A 21,515-nucleotide genomic window follows, 5' to 3' on the forward strand; every position below is an offset into this window, starting at 1 on the left:
ATATACAGGAGAGAACACAAGTCATGTGAGGAGTAATATACAGGAGATGACACAAGCCATGTGAAGGGTTATACACAGGAGAGGATACAAGCCATGTGAGGTGTTATATACAGGAGAGGATACAAGCCATGTGAGGGGGTTATATACAGGAGAGGGCACAAGCCATGTGAGGGGATATATACAGGAGATGATGCAAGTCATGCGAGGCGGTTATATACAGGAGAGGACAGAAGCCATGTGAGGGGTTATACACAGGAGAGAATATAAGCCATGTGAGGGGTTATATATAGGAGAGGACACAAGCCATGTGAGGGGGTTATATACAGGAGAGGACACAAACCATGTGAGGGGTTATATACAGGAGAGGATACAAGCCATGTGAGGGGGTTATATACAGGAGAGGACACAAACCATGTGAGGGGTTATATACAGGAGAGGATATAAGCCATGTGAGGGGGTTATATACAGGAGAGGACACAAACCATGTGAGGGGGTTATATACAGGAGAGGACACAAACCATGTGAGGGGTTATATACAGGAGAGGACACAAGTCATGTGAGGGGGTTATATACAGGAGATGCCACAATCCATGTGAGGTGTTATATACAGGAGAGGATACAAGCCATGTGAGGTGTTATATACAGAAGAGGATACAAGCCATGTGAGGGGATATATGCAGGAGAGGATATAAGCCATGCAAGGGGGTATATACAGGAGAGAACACAAGCCATGTGAGGGGTTATATACAGGAGTGGACACAAGCTATGTGAGGGGATATATACAGGAGAGGATACAAGCCATGTGAGGGGATATATACAGGAGAGGACACAAGCCATGTGAGGGGATATATACCGGAGAGGACACAAGCCATGTGACGGGGTTATATACAGGAGGGGATACAAACCATGTGAGGGGATATATGCAGGAGAGGATACAAGCCATGTGAGGGATTATATACAGGAGAGGACACAAGCCATGCAAGGGGGTTATATTCAGGAGAGAACACAAGCCAAGTGAGGGCTTATATACAGGAGAGTACACAATCCATGTGAGGGATTATATACAGGAGAGGATATAAACCATATGAGGGGTTATATACAGGAGAGGAAACAAGCCATGTGAGGGGGTTATATACAGGAGGGGATACAAGCCATGTGAGGGGTTATATACAATTGAGGATACAAGCATGTGAGGGGTTATATACAGGAGAGGATACAAGCCATGTGAGGGGTTATATACAGGAGAGGATACAAGCCATGTGAGGGGATAAATACAGGAGAGGATACCAACCATGTGAGTGGATATATACAGGAGAGGACACAAGACAATGTGAGGGGTTATATACAGGAGTGGACACAAGCCATGTGAGAGGTTATTTACATGAGAGGATACCAGCCTTGTGAGGGGTTATATACAGGAGTGGACACAAGCCATGTGAGGGGATATATACAGGAGAGGGTATCAACCATATGAGGGGTTATATACAGGAGAGGACACAAGCCATGTGAGGGGATATATACAGGGGAGGACACAAGCCATGTGAGGGGGTTATATACAGGAGGGGATACAAGCCATGTGAGGGGTTATATACAGGAGAGGACACAAGCCATGTGAGGGGTTATATACAGGAGAGGAAACAAGCCATGTGAGTGGATATATACAGGAGAGGACACAAGACAATGTGAGGGGTTATATACAGGAGAGGATACAAGCCACGTGAGGGGTTATATACAGGAGAGGATACAAGCCATGTGAGGGGTTATATACAGGAGTGGACACAAGCCATGTGAGAGGTTATTTACAGGAGAGGATACAAGCCATGTGAGGGGGTTATATACAGGAGAGGACACAAGCCATGTGAGGGGTTATATACAGGAGACGATACAAGCCATGTGAGGGGTTATTTACAGGAGAGGATACAAGCCATGTGAGGGGTTATATACAGGAGAGGATACAAGCCATGTGAGGGGTTATATACAGGAGAGGACACAAGCCATGTGAGGACGGTTATATACAGGAGATGATACAAGCCATTCGAGGGGGTTATATACAGGAGAGGACACAAGCCATGTGAGGGGGTTATATACAGGAGAGGACACAAGCCATGTGAGGGGTTATATACAGGAGAGGATACAAACCATGTGAGGGGTTATATACAGGAGAGGACACAAGCCATGTGAGGGGTTATATACAGGAGAGGATACAAGCCATGTGAGTGGATATATACAGGAGAGGACACAAGACAATGTGAGGGGTTATATACAGGAGAGGATACAAGCCACGTGAGGGGTTATATACAGGAGAGGATACAAGCCATGTGAGGGGTTATATACAGGAGTGGACACAAGCCATGTGAGAGGTTATTTACAGGAGAGGATACAAGCCATGTGAGGGGGTTATATACAGGAGAGGACACAAGCCATGTGAGGGGTTATATACAGGAGACGATACAAGCCATGTGAGGGGTTATTTACAGGAGAGGATACAAGCCATGTGAGGGGTTATATACAGGAGAGGATACAAGCCATGTGAGGGGTTATATACAGGAGAGGACACAAGCCATGTGAGGAGGGTTATATACAGGAGAGGATACAAGCAATTCGAGGGGGTTATATACAGGAGAGGACACAAGCCATGTAAGGGGGGTATATACAGGAGAGGATACAAGCCATGTGAGGAGGTTATATACAGGAGAGGATACAAGCCACGTGAGAGGGTTATATACAGGAGAGGATATAAGCCATGTGAGGGGTTATATACAGGAGAGGACACAAGCCATGTGAGGGGGTTATATACAGGAGAGGACACAAGCCATGTGAGGGGGTTATATACAGGAGTGGACACAAGCCATGTGAGGGGGTTATATACAGGAGAGGATACAAGCCATGTGAGGGGTTATATACAGGAGAGGATACAAGCCATGTGAGGGGTTATATACAGGAGAGGATACAAGCCATGTTAGGGGGTTATATACTGGAGAGGACACGAGCCACGTGAGGGGGTTATATACAGGAGAGGATACAAGCCATGTGAGGGGTTATATACAGGAGAGGATACAAGCCATGTGAGGGGGTTATATACAGGAGAAGACACAAGCCATGTGAGGGGATTATATACAGCAGTGGACACAAGCCATATGAGGGGTTATATACAGGAGAGGATACAAGCCATGTGAGGATGTTATATACAGGAGAGGACACAAGCCATGTGAGGGGTTATATACAGGAGAGGACACAAGCCATGTGAGGGGTTATATACAGGAGAGGATACAAGCCATGTGAGTGTATATATACAGGAGAGGACACAAGACAATGTGAGGGGTTATATACAGGAGAGGATACAAGCCACGTGAGGGGTTATATATAGGAGAGGATACAAGCCATGTGAGGGGTTATATACAGGAGTGGACACAAGCCATGTGAGAGGTTATTTACAGGAGAGGATACAAGCCATGTGAGGGGGTTATATACAGGAGAGGACACAAGCCATGTGAGGGGTTATATACAGGAGACGATACAAGCCATGTGAGGGGTTATTTACAGGAGAGGATACAAGCCATGTGAGGGGTTATATACAGGAGAGGATACAAGCCATGTGAGGGGTTATATACAGGAGAGGACACAAGCCATGTGAGGAGGGTTATATACAGGAGAGGATACAAGCCATGTGAGGGGGTTATATACAGGAGAGGACACAAGCCATTTGAGGGGGTTATATACAGGAGAGGACACAAGCCATGTGAGGGGTTATATACAGGAGAGGATACAAGCCATGTGAGGGGGTTATATACAGGAGAGGATACAAGCCACGTGAGAGGGTTATATACAGGAGAGGATACAAGCCATGTGAGGGGTTATATACAGGAGAGGACACAAGCCATTTGAGGGGTTATATACAGGAGAGGACACAAGCCATGTGAGGGGTTATATACAGGAGAGGATACAAGCCATGTGAGGGGGTTATATACAGGAGAGGATACAAGCCACGTGAGAGGGTTATATACAGGAGAGGATACAAGGCTTGGGAAGGGGTTATATACAGGAGAGGATACAAGGCTTGGGAAGGGGTTATATACAGGAGAGGATACAAGCCATGTGAGGGGGTTATATACAGGAGAGGATACAAGCCATGTGAGGGGGTTATATACAGGAGTGGACACTACTGTAAATTTTAGATTTGAGGCCGTGGGCTGCATTTTTTAGCCCTGTAGTCACACGCCAGGGAGATGATGATAAACAAGGGTGCGGTCACACGTGGTGTTTGTGATGCCTTTTTTAAAAGCATTGCAGAAACGTCTGTGTTTTACATGTTACCTTGTGTTTGGTTGTTTTTCTTTCATTGTTGGAAGTGTAAGCACTGGTGTTAACATTTTCACAGCTGCTTAGATATCCAGCAATGAAGAAAAACACTTCCTAACCAGCCAAACGGCAGGGCAACATGCAAAACACATCTCAAACGCCATGTGTGACCGCACTCTTAGAAGTAATCAATAAATTGAAATTAAATGTGATGGCAAAAATGTATAAATTAAAGAAAAAACAGCTCAAACTTTCATCGCTCAGCAGGTTTAAACATTTGCAGCATGTGAAATAATTCCAATTCACATGTTAAAACAGGGTCCATGAAAAAAATTCTTCCTCTGCAACCCATGTCTCGTGTCGCAGGCGCACCCATGCACCTTGCCCGGGTCCCAGCGGTGCCTCTGTTGGCTCATTTCCAGCGTCCCGGCTCTGTAAAATTTAAAGGGCCTCCTGCGTGAATTCATGCCTCTCACAGGATGTCACCTCCCAGAGTCGTGAAAAATCAACAGCCTGGAGCGATGTTCTCGGTGCTCTGCTGGTCCCAGTGGTGGGAACCCTAGGCCTCAGATACTTATCTAACTAACTGCGGCCTCTGAAAAACACATACAGCAGCCACGCCAGTTACCTGACCTCCGCCCTCTCTGATGTGGCTTTCCATAGGTTCACCACCACTGTATTATCCCATCAGCTGTCTCATTATGCATTACATGTAAAATATAGATGAGAAATGAACAGGTTCACATGAGAAACAATGGGCAGGAATTTTAGACACTGATTCAATGGGGGTCATTTACTAAGGGCCCGATTCGCGTTTTTCCGCCGTGTTACCCGAATATTTCCGATTTGCGCTGATTTTCCCTGTATTGCCACAGGATTTTGGCGCACGCGATCAGATTGTGGCATATCGGCACTAGAATGCACGCGACGGAAATCGGGGGGCGTGGCCGAATGAAAACCCGACGGATTGGTGGACGTCGGAGGAACTACCTTAGTGAATCCCGGCCGGACCCGAATCCACCGCAGAGAACGCGCCGCTGGATCGCGAATGGACCGGGTAAGTAAATCTACCCCAATATGTTGGAAAGTGGAAACTCTTATACATCACACGATGAGAGAATTTGTCGCTATTGGACTAGTTTTGAGGCAGGGTTGTCAGATGCACATGTGCAGGCAAAGCCACTAGTGTCTCTTTTTTTTAAATGCGGCGGTTTTTCCGAACTCGTCAGGTTTTCGTTTGGCCACGCCCCCCGATTTCCGTCGCGTGCATGCCAGTGCCGAAGCGCCACAATCCGATCGCGTGCGCCAAAATCCCGGGGCAATTCAGGGGAAACCGGTGCAAATATTCGGATAACACGTTGGGAAAACGCGAATCGGGCCCTTAGTAAATGACCCCCATTGTCTTGTGAGAAGCAGGGAGCTGCATTACCAGGAACTGCCTCAATGCCATAAAAACTAAACACAAAACAGGAATTGCATAGAAATGGTATAATGGACAGAAATCCCTACAACATGCTGCCAATTGTATACAGAAGTGAGAAAGAGAAAGGGAAAAAAGCGCTATCATGTGCAGACTATTGGCAAGCAGATCAATGGTATTTAGGTGTTTTTTTGTTCTCACCTTTCTGGGTTGTGCAGTCTCATATATCCTTGTTAAATGGTTCCGCTGATTTCTAGGAAATACAAGTCAGCTAGTAGAGATAGCAACTGAGGAAGAGTCCGTTACGGACTTCAAACGTGTATTGCCCCCTATTTATTTTACTCTGTGTTACTTTACCATATGTTTTTAAGTATAACCAATGATTTTAAGGTCAGTTTGACAATTTTGTAAAGGAAAAAAACAAAATATTAACCATATATACTCGAGTATAAGCCTAGTTTTTCAGCACAAAAAATGTGCTGAAAACCCAAACTCGGCTTATACTCAAGTTAAAAAAATATAGGTTTTTACCAGGATTTTGTGGTAAAATTAGGGACCTCAGCTTATACTTGGGTCAGCTTATACTCGAGTATATACGGTATCAACTTGTTTATCAGTCACATAGAAACGTGGACATCAGGACATCCTGCAATGGCTCTCGCTCTTCACGCTGCGCCATGTGATGGGGCCATTGGGTTTACATGTGGTTTAAAAATTCTTAACAATATCATGCAGGTTACTTTACTCACAAATTTCTATTCAAAATATGAACAATTTCTGTCTCCTGGAAAACCCCTTTTATTGTCATTTATAAACATGTTTTATTTGCTCTCAATATTGTGCCCTTTATTTGTTTAATGAGGAACTCCTGGCTTCCCCTTTTTATTTAGATGTGGTTTCGTTTGATAGACATTCTGACGGCTGCCCTCATTTATGAATAGAGGGGTCTCCAAGAGCTTACAATCTAACTGGAATAGGGTGACGCATACATTACATAGATGGTGATAGTTATTGTCTTGGCAAGAATAATATCAGTAAGAGTGTATGAAGAATTGTTCTATGGAGAATCTAAACCAACATTTCGGGTTTGGGTATAAACCATAGATTGGGCCTATGTGACACCATTGCATAGATGAGTATTATACTGTAGAAATCGAGGTAGATTGGTACAACATGAAGTCGTTCGTCATTTGATGTAGTTCTCTAATATTATATTGTGATATCATTTATTACATTTATATTTGGCTTCATTGCAGAAAATTACTGTATGAATCCAACTAGAAGCTGTTATCGAGCAGGCGACGCTACGTCACCATGGAAACCACCTGATCACCACAGATCTCGCCCCCAGAAGCCCCTTTCTAGATGATCGTCCCATGCATTTTCTTTACTTTAGTCCCATTGAAATTTGGAAAGGGGAATTTTTTGGGTTTTGTATTTCATAAATTTTTGAAAAAAGTGTACGTGACCCCCTTCTAGAACAAATACATATCACAAACCAAGAGGCTTAACAAATATAGACTATACATTCCATTTAAAGCTCCTATCCTATAAATACAAATCCCTGTATGTTCTACAGAGACCCCAAGATTCCACCTCAATAAAGACCTCAAGATCAGACTACTCACCTACAAGGACGAGAATGTCCCTTTAATGCAAGCTCCAGACAAAACTACCCCATAGACATGTCCGACTACCCCCCAATAGTTAGTCCTTGTTTTTACCGATGTGGGTAAAAACATGTAAGCTAATAACAAGAATACTCGCTGCTCTGAAGAACAAAGAGGCGCAAAGCATTCCAAGAAGAAGCATCCCGAGAAGAAGCATTCCGAGAAGAAGCATTCCGAGAAGAAGCATTCCGAGAAGAAGCATTCCGAGAAGAAGCATTCCGAGAAGAAGCATTCCAAGAAGAAGCATTCTGAGTAGAAGCATTCCAAGAAGAAGCATTCCGAGAAGAAGCATTCCAAGAAGAAGCAAGCGCGTATCTAACCCATAGAATCATCTAGGGGCAGACAAATAGTGTACAGCTAAGAAAGTCCAGGTGAGTGCCAACCTATGTTTCTATAATCTCTCTATCACATGTTCCACCGGCCTAATGTTGGTGTCTGGATGACCTTTTCAGGGGTAGATCGGCCATTGACTCTACAGAGTCAGGACTAACAGAAGAAAAGAAGCCACCAGCAGGACACGGCTCCCTTACACAAGCCCAACCTCATCATGTTTCCAAACATAAGAGACCTTAAGCAACTCTTCTCCCTAACTTCTCCAGGGTTCAGAGTTTACTGAATGTGAGACTTACTTTGAAAAATATATTTTCTAAACAATATTCATCGTCTACCAGCAAATCAACTTATGATTCTCTGACTTTTCCTGCTTCTTTGATTCTGTCGGCCGCTAGACTGCACCCAATCATAGGGTAACTGTAAAAATAATTTTCAGGGTTTCAATGGAGAAAGTGTCTGAGCAATGATCTACTTGTAGCCTCAGGCTCCGGCATCGTATAGATCAGTGATTTTCAACCAGTGTGCCCTGGCACACTAGTGTGCTACGACACATGGTCGGGTGTGCCACGGGGAAAGTTCCCCAAACTACGGTGCCCCCTGTGTTTTGTTTCCTGGCAATGTGCAGCGATGCGCAGTCACAGCTTCTTACAATGTAGGAGACGTGTACAATAACACATGTGCAAGCTTTGAACTTCGCGCGACAAAATGATGTCACCGAGGCCGGCGCATCATCCTGAGAGCGGAGAGACTCTCGCATTTGCCCACCGCCAAGGTTATGCCCACCAATAATGCTGACTATATAAGCTTTTGCCAGAGTATATGAACTGTTGGCAGAATACTCAGCATATGAGCTGGTACTTTTAGTACTCCAGCAGTATACTGCATATAACAATGAGAAATACTATAGTCATGAGGCTGGAGTACTATGCTGAGTATATGAGCTGGCACTTGTACTCTGGCCTCATGGCCATAGTACTTCTCATTGTACCCCTTTATTTTGCAGTATATGAGCCACATAATAATCAGCACCATATACTAAAAACAGGGAGAAACTGAGAACTGTTGAGGAAGAGCTTTGTGTGTGTCTTTCCACCATTCCTGCCAGGATATCCCTTTTGTGTTTATCAAATCAGGCCCAGGTCTCACACTGAGTGAGTAAAATAAATGTAGAATCTATATTATTAACTATGTGTATAATATGACTGTTTTAGTGTCATTTTGTGCTATTTTGGTTGGTGGTGTGCTCCAGGACTTCCTAGTATAAAAAGTGTGCCGCGGCTCAAAAAAGGTTGAAAATCACTGGCATAGATGTTACTGTGACACAAAACACACAACTAAACATTGTACAGACCATGTACCCCCCATGGCAATGGTGCCCAATCTTTATCTGATAACCCAATTATCCTTGGCTTATTCATTGATATTATTTAGACTCTCGTTTCAGGTTCTTCCTCATTTCGGAACAAGAGAAAAGAATCTAGATTTTGCTGACAGGAACTAAAAAGAGGAAGAGGGATGAGATTTAGGCATGAAATATAAAGCCTCGGGGATAAGTGACAAGATAACAGGTCGGATGAGCAATGCTGAGATATTCCTGAAAGGTAATTCATTCATAGAAATCCCTTACGCTGTAATAGTATTAGGGACTTTTGGGGGATATTTTTGGGTTATAAGATGTACCTGATTATAACATATGGAAAGGCAGAAAAAACTGTAGCTGCACAAACAAAAATCTTGTTTTTATTTATTTTTGTGGGGCTAAAAGGGGTAAGTAGTTCAGTCTAAGGTTTTCAGTCTACAACTTCAACTAATAATGCAAAAGAGAACGAAGATGCAAAAGCGTTTAAATAAATAGGTTTTGCTTTTTGTTTTAAAACTCTTTAAAAGCACTTTTCTTGTTTTTTTTATGTGTATTTAAGTGCCAATAATTTTTTATATTCCACCCATAGAATAACCGTAAGTGATGTAAGTGTCAGGAAAACATTTCCTTTATGTTTTATAATGCTTTTGTTTGCTTTGTCCAGACCCCGGTTTGGTCATGTGATCTCGAACTGACCCGTCAGCTCACACGGTCTGTTATGTGGGAACGGGATGAGAGTTTTCCCATTTTCTCATTCATTCCTATAAGATTCTGAAAATCAACATTATAGAAGTAATTTGGAAAAATGGCCTCCTGGCTGGTCACACATCAGTTTGCTGATCACATGATTCTGCCGTTGTGGGTGTAGAAGGTCGTATCTGGACTCAGGGGGGATCCTAGTTACCCCTTAGTGACATAAGAGAACAATTTGAACACATACTTGTAGCAATTGAGGAACATTTAGAAACACTAAATCACCATATTGGTCAGTAAAAGGTCTTAAAGAGGACCTGTCAGATCTACTTGGGACCCTAAACCAATTAAAGGTCCCATAATGACCTGCTTATCAGTTAGCGCAACCTTCTTTTCAAAAAAACCAAACATTTATTATAAATGATTATAATGACTTATACTTACCTACATGTGTCTGATGGGGCACATTGGAGTCACATCTGCAGATCCTGTGCCTCCTTTTGAAGCTAGTATAATATTCCACTTTCATTGTGCACGTGCTGCACCTACGGCACTTGCGCAGTGAGGTCGGGGTGTACTGTGCCGGCTCCACTTGCTAAAATGCGCAGGCTCCAAGAGTTACAGAAATAGGAAAGTAAAAATGCTTTTTTTTTAACACAACCATGTAGATGGTTATTTGGGAAACTAAACTACTGGTTTACATGATGTGGATGTTGTAGACATGTTAGGATGGTTTGACCAAGAAGTCAAATCCCAGTTTATCCTCAAACCAAGGGGACACTTGTGGCCAATCAAAGCCGTGGCTAGTTGTTAGTGGCATCAATATGGCGGAATGGCTGTTCGAAGCCAATCTGGCAATATGTCCGGAGCGCCCCCAAACCTGAACGGAAAGTTCAGGTCCACTCATCTCTACTTAGTCAACTAAAAGTCTGTTCCCATTATGTGCAATCTAAACCCAAAAATGTAAGGATAGTATCCCACAGGCCTTCAGATTTGACCAAGACCTTAGAAATTCTAATATCAGGCCAAACCCTTCTTTTTACGTATCGGTTCAGTGGATGGTAGGTCACAGGTTCACCATCATGTATTTGTTTTGGTGTTTTCGTCACTGACTGCTGTTACATGACCAAAGATTGTGTCATTGCTCTGAAATATTTGAAGTCATGTTAGTGAATTGGATAGAATCTTGACCATAAGCATTCTCTGATTGTGACCCCAGTAAATCTCTGAATTTTGGCCTTTTGTTTCACTTGGTCCATCGATGGATCTTCTGGTACTTAGATCTTCTGCTGAGGGGATTCACGGGATCATCAGTGTATTCTGTTGTGTCTTCTATTGGCAGTGTTGGGCTGAGAGTTAGGCAGGGGTTAAAGCCTTGTGTTTTTTATCTTGGCTTAGCTATGAAGCTTCATGGAGACCGGTATTCCATTTGTAAATCCACATATTTGGTTACCTCCCTGAGTGGTTCTATTCTGTGTGTCTGGTTTCTAGTTGCCTAAATTTTGCTTAGTTCTCGGAACATCCATTGCCTTTATGATTTTGTACTGCATTGCAATCATGTTGTAATCTTTATATTTGACCTGCTGCAGTGTCCTGCTGACTCCTGCTTTGTTTCCCATTTTCCCCTTGTTCACCTTATTTAACATAAGGAACAAGTTGGGAAGTTGTAATTTAGGGTGGTCGTCAAGTAGTCAGGGCCAGCGTTAAGGTTAGTATCAGAGTTCACGTCCCTTACCCCCACCTGACCTGACTTCCCCTCCAAAGTGAGTGTGTGGTCAATGCCGGAGTGTGCTGTGCACTTTTTGGTGGTTTGAACTTTCACAAGATCTCACTTGTTGTTTTTTTTTTTTTTTACTTACCGCTGATTTTACACTTTTAAAGCAGATGCTAAATTTCCTTTGTTTTTTGACCGAACACATTTTCAATTTTTCTGTACAAGGTAATATTTATGTATACAGAGTAGTTTTTTGGACTTTTCAATGGGATACATAGGGTCTTATTGTTATGCTATTTTTAGTCAGTTTTAATTTTTTTTTTAATATCTGGAAGTAAAAAGAAAATAAAGTTATAAGACATGATTAATCAGACCTGCCTCGCTTCTATTGCTCCATGACTGAGTTCTGATGGAACCTACTGGTCAGGAAAAGTATTACAGTTACAAGGGATTTTCATGTTTGGAGTTTCCAAAACACAAAAAGTTATTTCATCCATTTCCTACCTATAAGGGAACTATGAATTCCAAAATGTATCTCAAACCAATAACAAAAGCTTAACCTCTTAGATAACCCCTAATCTATCATCCAAATTTATCATGATAAACCTACTATAAATCCAGGCACTGTGACTGTGATAATCTTCTTATATTTGTTATCCATGGCCTCCTTCCTTCTAAAATCAGCTTTTACAAGGTTAATGAGCCAGACGGATTCCAGATTCCCTCTGTGCTGTAGCTTCATAGGCTGCTACACTGTATTTCTCCCCACTACTCCCTCAGCACTTCCCCCTCCTTCTGCCTGATCACAGGGCAGCAGTAGCTTTCAGCACATGATGGGGGAGTGCTCCTGGAAAGTGTAGCAACCTGCAAAGCTACATCACAGAGGGGCTCTGGTAACACCCCCAGAGCCCTTCTCGCACATTAGCATTTTTGTAATGTCCCTGGTTTATCATGAAGAATTTTCATGGTGGATTTGCTTTAAGTTTTATTGCTAGGGGATTTTTTTTTTGCTGGGCAACCGTGTAATCATGGAGAGACCAGAGCTGTCATAATCTTCTCTTTCTGAACCCTAATTTAGACGACCTGTAAACAATCTGTGCTGCTCTTGGTCCATTTTTTCTCTCTGTATAATCATTCCTTGATCCGTACGTTCATAAAAACATGGCTGTCTTTATACCGATTCACCATTTTTGGGAAACCACAAAAAACAAAAGGCTGACAAATTATGACACTTGATTGGTTATGGGTGGGTCCACAAATAAAGACTCGATAGCGGTGTGGCATCTATATTTTCATGTTCTTATAGTCCTCTATAGGAAGGCAAGCGACAGGCTCTGAATTATCTACAATCCCCTCACTGATCTCTGAAAAACACATGTGCATGGGTCCAGTGATACGAATGCATCAGTGTATGGTCCGCACAATACGCACCCAGAACCAGCGTGCAGGACGTGCTGGACATGCCCTATATCTCACAGTACACCGTCATTGTGCGGTGAGACAACGTGTGCTCAACGCACTGTGACCGGGCGCCATAGACGTCAATGTGGACCAATATGCGGCGTATATATCGCTTCCCATTATGTTCGTGGAAATAAGCCCTTAGTTGTATTGGATAGCACCTTATAGGGGACCTCCTCTATATGGTGCATATACCTTGATAGGACACATAGTTGGGTATTAACTCTATAGGAAACCCCGGTGGACATTGCTGTAAAGGGAGACATTTTTTAAGTTACATGTCTTAATCAAAAAATTAGAATTTTGATAATATTATTTGTTTCCATCTACAGTCAAATCAATTTTTATTTCATGTTCTTATAGTTACTAAAGAGAGAAAATGCTGGCGTTCGGGTCATATCTTCTGGTCCTTCTGGGCATCCCAGGTATTTGTCTATCACTGGTGGAGCTAAATGTTTTCATAATTTATCATTAATTCTGAGAATTAATAATACCCATAAACTCCCAGTTTTCTCTTATTGATACGTATTTTCCTGGAATATAAACCCTGTGATATGATGCCAGAAAACCTGCTCCTGCCCCTATTTCCTGTTCCTATGGGACCCACTTTGGCCAATCAATGGCATCCTCAGACCAAGGTGTCCCTTGTAGAGATGAGCGAGCACTAAAATGCTCGAGTGCTCGTTATTCGAGACGAACTTTTCCTGATGCTCGAGTGCTCATCTCGAATAACGAGCCCCATTGAAGTCAATGGGAGACTCGAGCATTTTTCAACGGGACCATGGTTCAGGAATAAAATGTGTTATTTAATTGAAAAAGAATGTCTTCTGATAAGTTAGCAGATGTATGCAAACATCTGCAATCTATTCTTCACTGTTCCGCACGTATATTATCTCCCGACAAGTTAGCAGATGTGAAGAACAGTGAAGAATAGAATAAAAACAGTGAACACAGTGAACACAGGATCATTTAAGTGAAAAACGCAGTGAAGAACACAGTGAAGAATAGATTACAGATGTTCTGCACATCTGCTTACTTGTCGGGAGATACGCTCCTCTTCTTCCACTGAAGTCTCCGTGCTGCCCCGATGTCTCCATGTGCTGCCCTGATGTCTCCATATGCTGCCCCGATGTGTCTCCGTGCTGCCCCGATGTGTCTCCGTGCTGCCCCGATGTGTCTCCGTGCTGCCCAATGTGTCCATGCGCTGCCCCGATGTCTCCATGTGCTGCTCCCCGGTGTCTCCATGTGCTGCTCCCCGGTGTCTCCATGTGCTGCTCCCCGGTGTCTCCATGTGCTGCTCCGATGTGTCTCCGTGCTGCCCCGATGTGTCTCCGTGCTGCCCTGATGTGTCTCCGTGCTGCCCGATGTGTCCATGCGCTGCCCCGATGTCTCCATGCACTGCCCCGATGTCTCCATGTGCTGCTCCCCGGTGTCTCCATGTGCTGCTCCCTGGTGTCTCCATGTGCTGCTCCCCGGTGTCTCCATGTGCTGCTCCCCGGTGTCTCCATGTGCTGCTCCCCGGTATCTCCATGTGCTGCTCCCCGGTGTCTCCATGTGCTGCCCCGATGTGTCTCCGTGCTGCCCCATATGTCTCCGTGCTGCCCCGATGTGTCCATGAGCTGCCCCGATGTCTCCATGCGCTGCCCCGGTGTTTCCATATGCTGCTCCCTGGTGTCTCCATGTGCTGCTCCCTGGTGTCTCCATGTGCTGCTCCCTGGTGTCTCCATGTGCTGCTCCCTGGTGTCTCCATGTGCTGCTCCCTGGTGTCTCCATGTGCTGCTCCCCGGTGTCTCCATGTGCTGCTCCCCGGTGTCTCCATGTGCTGCTCCCCGGTGTCTCCATGTGCTGCTCCCCGGTGTCTCCATCTGCTGCTCCCCGGTGTCTCCATGTGCTGCTCCCCGGTGTCTCCATGTGCTGCTCCCAGGTATCTCCATGTGCTGCCCCGATGTGTCTCCTTGCTGCCCCATATGTCTCCGTGCTGCCCCGATGTGTCCATAAGCTGCCCCGATGTCTCCATGCGCTGCCCCGGTGTTTCCATATGCTGCTCCCTGGTGTCTCCATGTGCTGCTCCCTGGTGTCTCCATATGCTGCTCCCTGGTGTCTCCATGTGCTGCTCCCTGGTGTCTCCATGTGCTGCTCCCCGGTGTCTCCATGTGCTGCTCCCCGGTGTCTCCATGTGCTGCTCCCCGGTGTCTCCATGTGCTGCTTCCCGGTGTCTCTGTGCTGCTCCCCGGTGTCTCTGTGCTGCTCCCCGGTGTCTCTGTGCTGCTCCCTGGTGTCTCTGTGCTGCTCACTGTGTTCTTCAATGTGTTCTTCACATACTATTTTGTTTGCACCGTTCCGCGCGTATCTTCCGACAAGTAAGCAGATGTGCCGAACATCTGTAATCTATTCTTCACTGTGTTTTTCACTGTGTTTTTCACTTAAATGATCCTGTGTTCACTGTGTTCACTGTTTTTATTCTATTCTTCATTGTTCTTCACTGTGTTTTTTAAATTAAATGCTCGATCTCGAGCAGGGGAAATACTCGTCCGAGCAACGAGCCGTCTCGAGTACCTTAATACTTGAACGAGCATCAAGCTCGGACGAGTATACTCGCTCATCTCTAGTCCCTTGCTCTTGCTTTACAAGTCATGTCCCATGGTCCAAGAAGGCAACTGATCGCCAAAGGGTATACCAAGATCCCATTGTTCATGCTGAGATTGGCAGTCGTGGGAGAGAAAGTACACTTAATTTTTTTGGCTTTCCTACATAGGCCCCCATAAGGTTTTACAGGATTTCTTTCAAATGTATCTACCAAAGTGGTTTTAGAGTTATATAGTGGAAAACCTTAACTTACAGGAAAGACTTACTTGGTCTTTAGCTCTCCCCGGCTCCTCATTTCTGCAGCATGAGGCCACTGTGTCTTATTGACTCCTCATTGACTCCTTACACTTGGCTAGAACTGTTGGTGATCACATGACTGCTCTGGTCAAACCATGGCCGCGGAGCTTACAGAGCGGAGACATCAGATTTCTCCCTCCTGTGATCGCAGTGGTCATGTGACAGCTGACACTTCCAGCCCGACTGGAGAGGACAACAAAACACAACCACAGGACCATGCAGCTGAAGTAAGTAAGTACTTTTTATATATCCAGCCCCCAGTTCCTCCGAGTCATTGGGTTTTCTTTATGACAGTAAAAACCCCTTTAAGAATGACTCTACTAGATTAATTAATAAAATATTTGATATAAACCTTCATCTTTCTAGGTGTTTACTGCGACTGGGGAGTGTTTTACCCCAATAACGTGAAGGGTGTCTCCGAGTCCTGTGCCGTCATCCCATGCACCTTTAACTACCCAAGTGATGTTCAAGCTCTGGATGGAATTGTCAAAATTTGGTACAAAGACTTTAACAGTAACCGAAAGCTAGTGTACCATCCTTCTGACCCAGTAGATCAGGCGTTTGTGAGCCGCATGGAATCGGTGGGCGACACTACGGCCAAAAATTGCACCATCCTAATCAAAAACCTCCAAACATCGGACTCCGGGGTGTATAATTTCAGATTTGAGATTGTTAATAACAATAAATGGTCAGAAAGAAATGTGGTCCAGTTGGAAGTGACAGGTGAGTCACCAGAATCTGCTACTTGCGGAGGGGAAGATATTATGAAGGCTTCACAATTTACTTCTCTATAAAAGCTGTTGACTTATTGGGGGGGGGGGGTGTTCCAATTAGCCTGGAAAATGCCCTGGCCAGCAGTAATGGAGGTGGAGGATAAAAAAGGTACTTACCTCTTTCCATTTCACCTCTTCCAATGCCAACACTTCCAGCACAAGAACTCTAGCACAAGATGGCGGAGCCATAGCGGAAACCATTTTTACAACCCTTGTTTCCGGTGGCCAATTGTCTTACAAGTTCACTGGAATACTTCTATTATAATGAAATGTAGTTTATCAACTATTTTCACAATGTAGTCCTTATAGTCAGTGTCTGACTAGGGTTCCTGTGGACTCATTCTTCATCATCCGAAAGGAAATAGAGGCCAGCAGCCAACAAATTGCTGGACCTCTGAGATTCAGTATTGGTTTGAACCAGCGCCCACCGGAGGATCCTCTGGTTCTCTGGTGGGCCAGTCCGACACTGCTTATAGTAATGTCCTTGTTCCTAATATTCTAGGGAATATTTTATTCTAGGGGATCTAAATTCTAGGGACGTAACTTCTGGGGTGCTTCCTCACACTGCTTTGTTCTGAATTTTTTTTGGCACTGAATTTCCACACAGTTTTAGTATTCAACAAGAAGTCAACTGCAGCTCATGTTCAAAGCAGAATTTAGGGAGGAGAGCTAAGTGCACAGCAGTGTGAGGATATGCCTCCAATTTGTGGGCCTGTCTTCATAATGTAACCCTTTTTGCAGAGGATCTCCTCACTCCAGAGGTTATGGTTCCACCAGAAATTAATGAAGGCTCTTCAGTAACGTTTCAGTGCTCGACACCGTATTTTTGTCCTGATGGCTCGGTGTTACTAGAATGGACTGGTTATTCTTCGGTGAGCTCAGACCTACCCTACGCCGTACAGATGGACACAAGCGGGGTTCTTTTTACCAGGAACCTGACCACAAGCTTCACCTGGATGGACCATGGGAAAAAAATTCAGTGTGCAGTGTCTACTGGGAAGAAAAGGACAACTAAAGAAATCACTCTCAATGTTGCACGTAAGTCAGAATTTGGAGCCCACATCTAGGTCCTGTGTTCTGGAGTTAAAAAGGACAAAGACCAAACAGGCCCATTTTCACCTCTATATTCATCGGTAGGGTGACAATATAGATATACAATATATACAGATATACAGTATTGTACTACTACTCCTAACCTGTACATATGAGCAGATCACAACTTATCCTGCATTTACAGTATAGACATATTCCATTACTACTACTCCTATCCTGTATATATGAGCACAGCACAGTACTACTACTCCTATCCTGTATATATGGGCACAGCACAGTACTACTACTCCTATCCTGTATATATGAGCACAGCACAGTACTACTACTCCTATCCTGTATATATGAGCACAGCACAGTACTACTACTCCTATCCTGTATATATGGGCACAGCACAGTATTACTACTCCTATCCCGTATATATGGGCACAGCACAGTACTACTACTCCTATCCTGTATATATGGACACAGCACAGTACTACTACTCCTATCCTGTATATATGAGCACAGCACAGTACTACTACTACTACCCTGTATATATGAGCACAGCACAGTACTACTACTCCTATCCTGTATATATGGACACAGCACAGTACTACTACTCCTATCCTGTATATATGGGTACAGCACAGTACTACTACTACTACCCTGTATATATGAGCACAGCACAGTACTACTACTCCTATCCTGTATATATCAGCACAGCACAGTACTACTACTCCTATCCTGTATGTGTGGGCACAGCACAGTACTACTACTTCTATCCTGTATATATGGGCACAGCACAGTACTACTACTCCTATCCTGTATATATGAGCACAGCACAGTACTACTACTCCTATCCTGTATATATCAGCACAGCACAGTACTACTACTCCTATCCTGTATATATGGGCACAGCACAGTACTACTACCCCTATCCTGTATATAACAGCACAGTACTACTACTCCTATCCTGTATATATGGGCACAGCACAGTACTACTACTCCTATCCTGTATATATGGGCACAACACAGTACTACTACCCCTATCCTGTATATAACAGCACAGTACTACTACTCCTATCCTGTATATATGAGCACAGCACAGTACTACTACTCCTATTATGTACAACATTTACCCTCATATCAGTATGAGCCAAATGTACACTTGAATGGTGAATGTATATTATTATATTTTGGGGGATTTTCACTTACAATCTTTCACCAGGGAGTTTCCTATGGTGCATTATACAATGGGTATTGTAGTCAGGTAGACCCCCCCCCCCCCAAATGAAAGCGGAAAAACAAAAAACTGCCGGTTCAGCTGGTGCTGGATGACTTGAACATGGATAAATCTCTCGGGGAATAAAGAGGATAAATCTAAAAGTGAGAAAGTGACTTAAGACCAGAGGTAAAAACAGACGACGCGTTTCACATTCAGAAGGAAGGAGTCATGGGGTCTTCCATATAGAGGGGACATTATGCTTTAATATCTAAGAACAGGGAGGGGGACGTGATAGAGGCCTGACATTATAACATCTACAAAAGTACAAACTGGAAGATTTAGCTATTAATATATTTATACATTTTTATATTTATGTATTAATATTCCGGCTCCTGATATTTTTGTATTAGAAACACAACTATAATTGTATTTTGTATAATATAAGGCGATAGGTTGTTGTTATAAGAAGCATCCAACTCCCTCACCCCACCCCCGATCACTCCCCCCACCCCCGATCACTCCCCCACCCCCGATGACTCCCCTCCCCTCCCCTTCCTGTTATTTTTTTTTTATAATCTAATGATCTTTATTAACATTTTCTTTTATGAAATAGAGAATTATCATAATATTTCTTATACAAAGTGTTTGTAAAGACATTCATTTTACATAATTCCACATCACAAGATAAATAATTAGTACAGCACCAGACTGCTCCAGTCCCTAACCAGATTTCCCCATCCCCTAACCATACACCCCACCCCCTAACTAGACTGCCCCACTCTCTAACCAGACTGCCCCACCCCCTAACTAGACTGCCCCATTCTCTAACCAGACTGCCCCACTCTCTAACCAGACTGCCCCACCCTCTAACCAGACTGTCCCACTCTCTAACCAGACTGCCCCACCCCCTAACCAGACTGTCCCACTCTCTAACCAGACTGCCCCACCCCCTAACTAGACTGCCCCACCCCCTAACCAGACTGTCCCACTCTCTAACCAGACTGCCCCACCCCCTAACTAGACTGCCCCATTCTCTAACCAGACTGCCCCACTCTCTAACCAGACTGCTCCACCCTCTAACCAGACTGTCCCACTCTCTAACCAGACTGCCCCACCCCCTAACCAGACTGTCCCACTCTCTAACCAGACTGCCCCACCCCCTAACTAGACTGCCCCACTCTCTAACCAGACTGCCCCACCCTCTAACCAGACTGTCCCACTCTCTAACCAGACAGTCCCACCCCCTAACTGGACTTCCCCACCCCCTAACTTGACTTCCCCACCCCCTAACTGGACTGCCCCACCCTCTAACCAGACTGCCCCACCCTCTAACCAGACTGTTCCACCCCCTAACTGGACTTCCCCACCCCCTAACTGGACTTCCCCACACCCTAACTGGACTGCCCCACCCTCTAACCAGACTGCCCCACTCTCTAACCAGACTGCCCCACTCTCTAACAAGACTGCCCCACTCTCTAACAAGACTGCCCCACTCTCTAACAAGACTGCCCCCCCTAACCGGACTGCCCCACCCCCTAACCAGACTGCCCCACCCCGTAACCAGACTGCCCCACTCTGTAACCGGACTGCCCAACCCCCTAACCGGACTGCCCCACCCCTAACTGGACTGCCCCATTCTCTAACCAGACTGCCCCATTCTCTAACCAGACTACTCCACCCCCTAACCATACTGTCCCACCCCCTAACCAGACTGCTCCACCCCCTAACCGGACTGCAAAGTCACCCTTCTCAACTCATCTCTCATGTTAGTTTAATGTTATTTTGTGCCCTCATTCCAGTTATAGTTCCCGCTATTGCCCTTTCCACATTTAGTAGAAAATTTAGTCTAAACTTAGCGGCCAATTTTATGTCTTCGTAAAAAGTACGCAATTTGGGATTGGTCAATAACCTGTTCAGAAGGTTATTGTATAATAATAGTAATCTATTGTATTTAACAGGTAGGGATAGTGGTAGAGCCTGAATATTATATGAAACTGAGAGAAACAGTTTTCATATTCTTAAAAATATTGTGGCTCATTTACTAAGGGGCCAAATCGCCGGGTTTCCCGAATGTTACCATTTTGCGCCATTTGTCCCTGAATTGCCCCGGGTTTTTGGTGCCGGATTGTGTCGCATCGGAGCCGGCTTGCATGCGATGGAAATCGGGGGGCGTGGCCATCGGAAAACCCGACGGATTCGGAAAAACCACAGTATTTAAAAAACTATTTGTGTCGCTTAACACGCACTCACATGCACCGGGATGAAGAAGGCCACTTCGGACAACGCGCGGCTGGGTCGCGAATGGATCGGGTAAATAAATGTGCCAGATTATCCCAAAAACTGATTCTTTGTGGGCGTTGGGTGGGGGTGCATGGAGAGGGCTCAGCCCGTGAGCCCTCTCCGTGCATCTGCACCCGACGCGTGCAAAAAAACCCTGTTTTTGGGACCAGTTTCCCTCTCCATAGTTTAAGTCAGTACATGATGCTCGGGGGAGAGGCAACCTCAACAAAGACGTGGACGCTGCCATCTTTTAAACGGTGCTGGGGTGTTTCCCGGTGGCAAACAAAGGGTTAACGCCGACGATCGTTGCTAGCCCGTGAGCCCTCTTCATACACCAATCATAGCTCGACAATGGATATAGCAGTGAGCGTG

At 44.7% G+C, this 21,515-nt stretch overlaps 1 protein-coding gene across 1 annotated transcript in view; it reads left to right on the plus strand.

The window, feature by feature from the left end:
* The first annotated feature begins 9,172 nt into the window (after window positions 1-9,172).
* The window catches only part of LOC140083219 (sialoadhesin-like), a 50,508-nt gene continuing 38,165 nt past the window's right edge, over window positions 9,173-21,515 (plus strand). The window contains exons 1-4 of the mRNA XM_072126363.1: window positions 9,173-9,323; window positions 13,314-13,375; window positions 16,200-16,556; window positions 17,348-17,644. Of these exons, the coding sequence (XP_071982464.1) occupies window positions 13,330-13,375; window positions 16,200-16,556; window positions 17,348-17,644 (700 nt within the window). The 5' untranslated portion in view covers window positions 9,173-9,323; window positions 13,314-13,329. The remainder of the gene's footprint in view (window positions 9,324-13,313; window positions 13,376-16,199; window positions 16,557-17,347; window positions 17,645-21,515) is intronic.

The sequence above is a fragment of the Engystomops pustulosus genome, chromosome 1, assembly GCF_040894005.1.
Source record: "Engystomops pustulosus chromosome 1, aEngPut4.maternal, whole genome shotgun sequence".
NCBI lineage: Eukaryota > Metazoa > Chordata > Amphibia > Anura > Leptodactylidae > Engystomops > Engystomops pustulosus.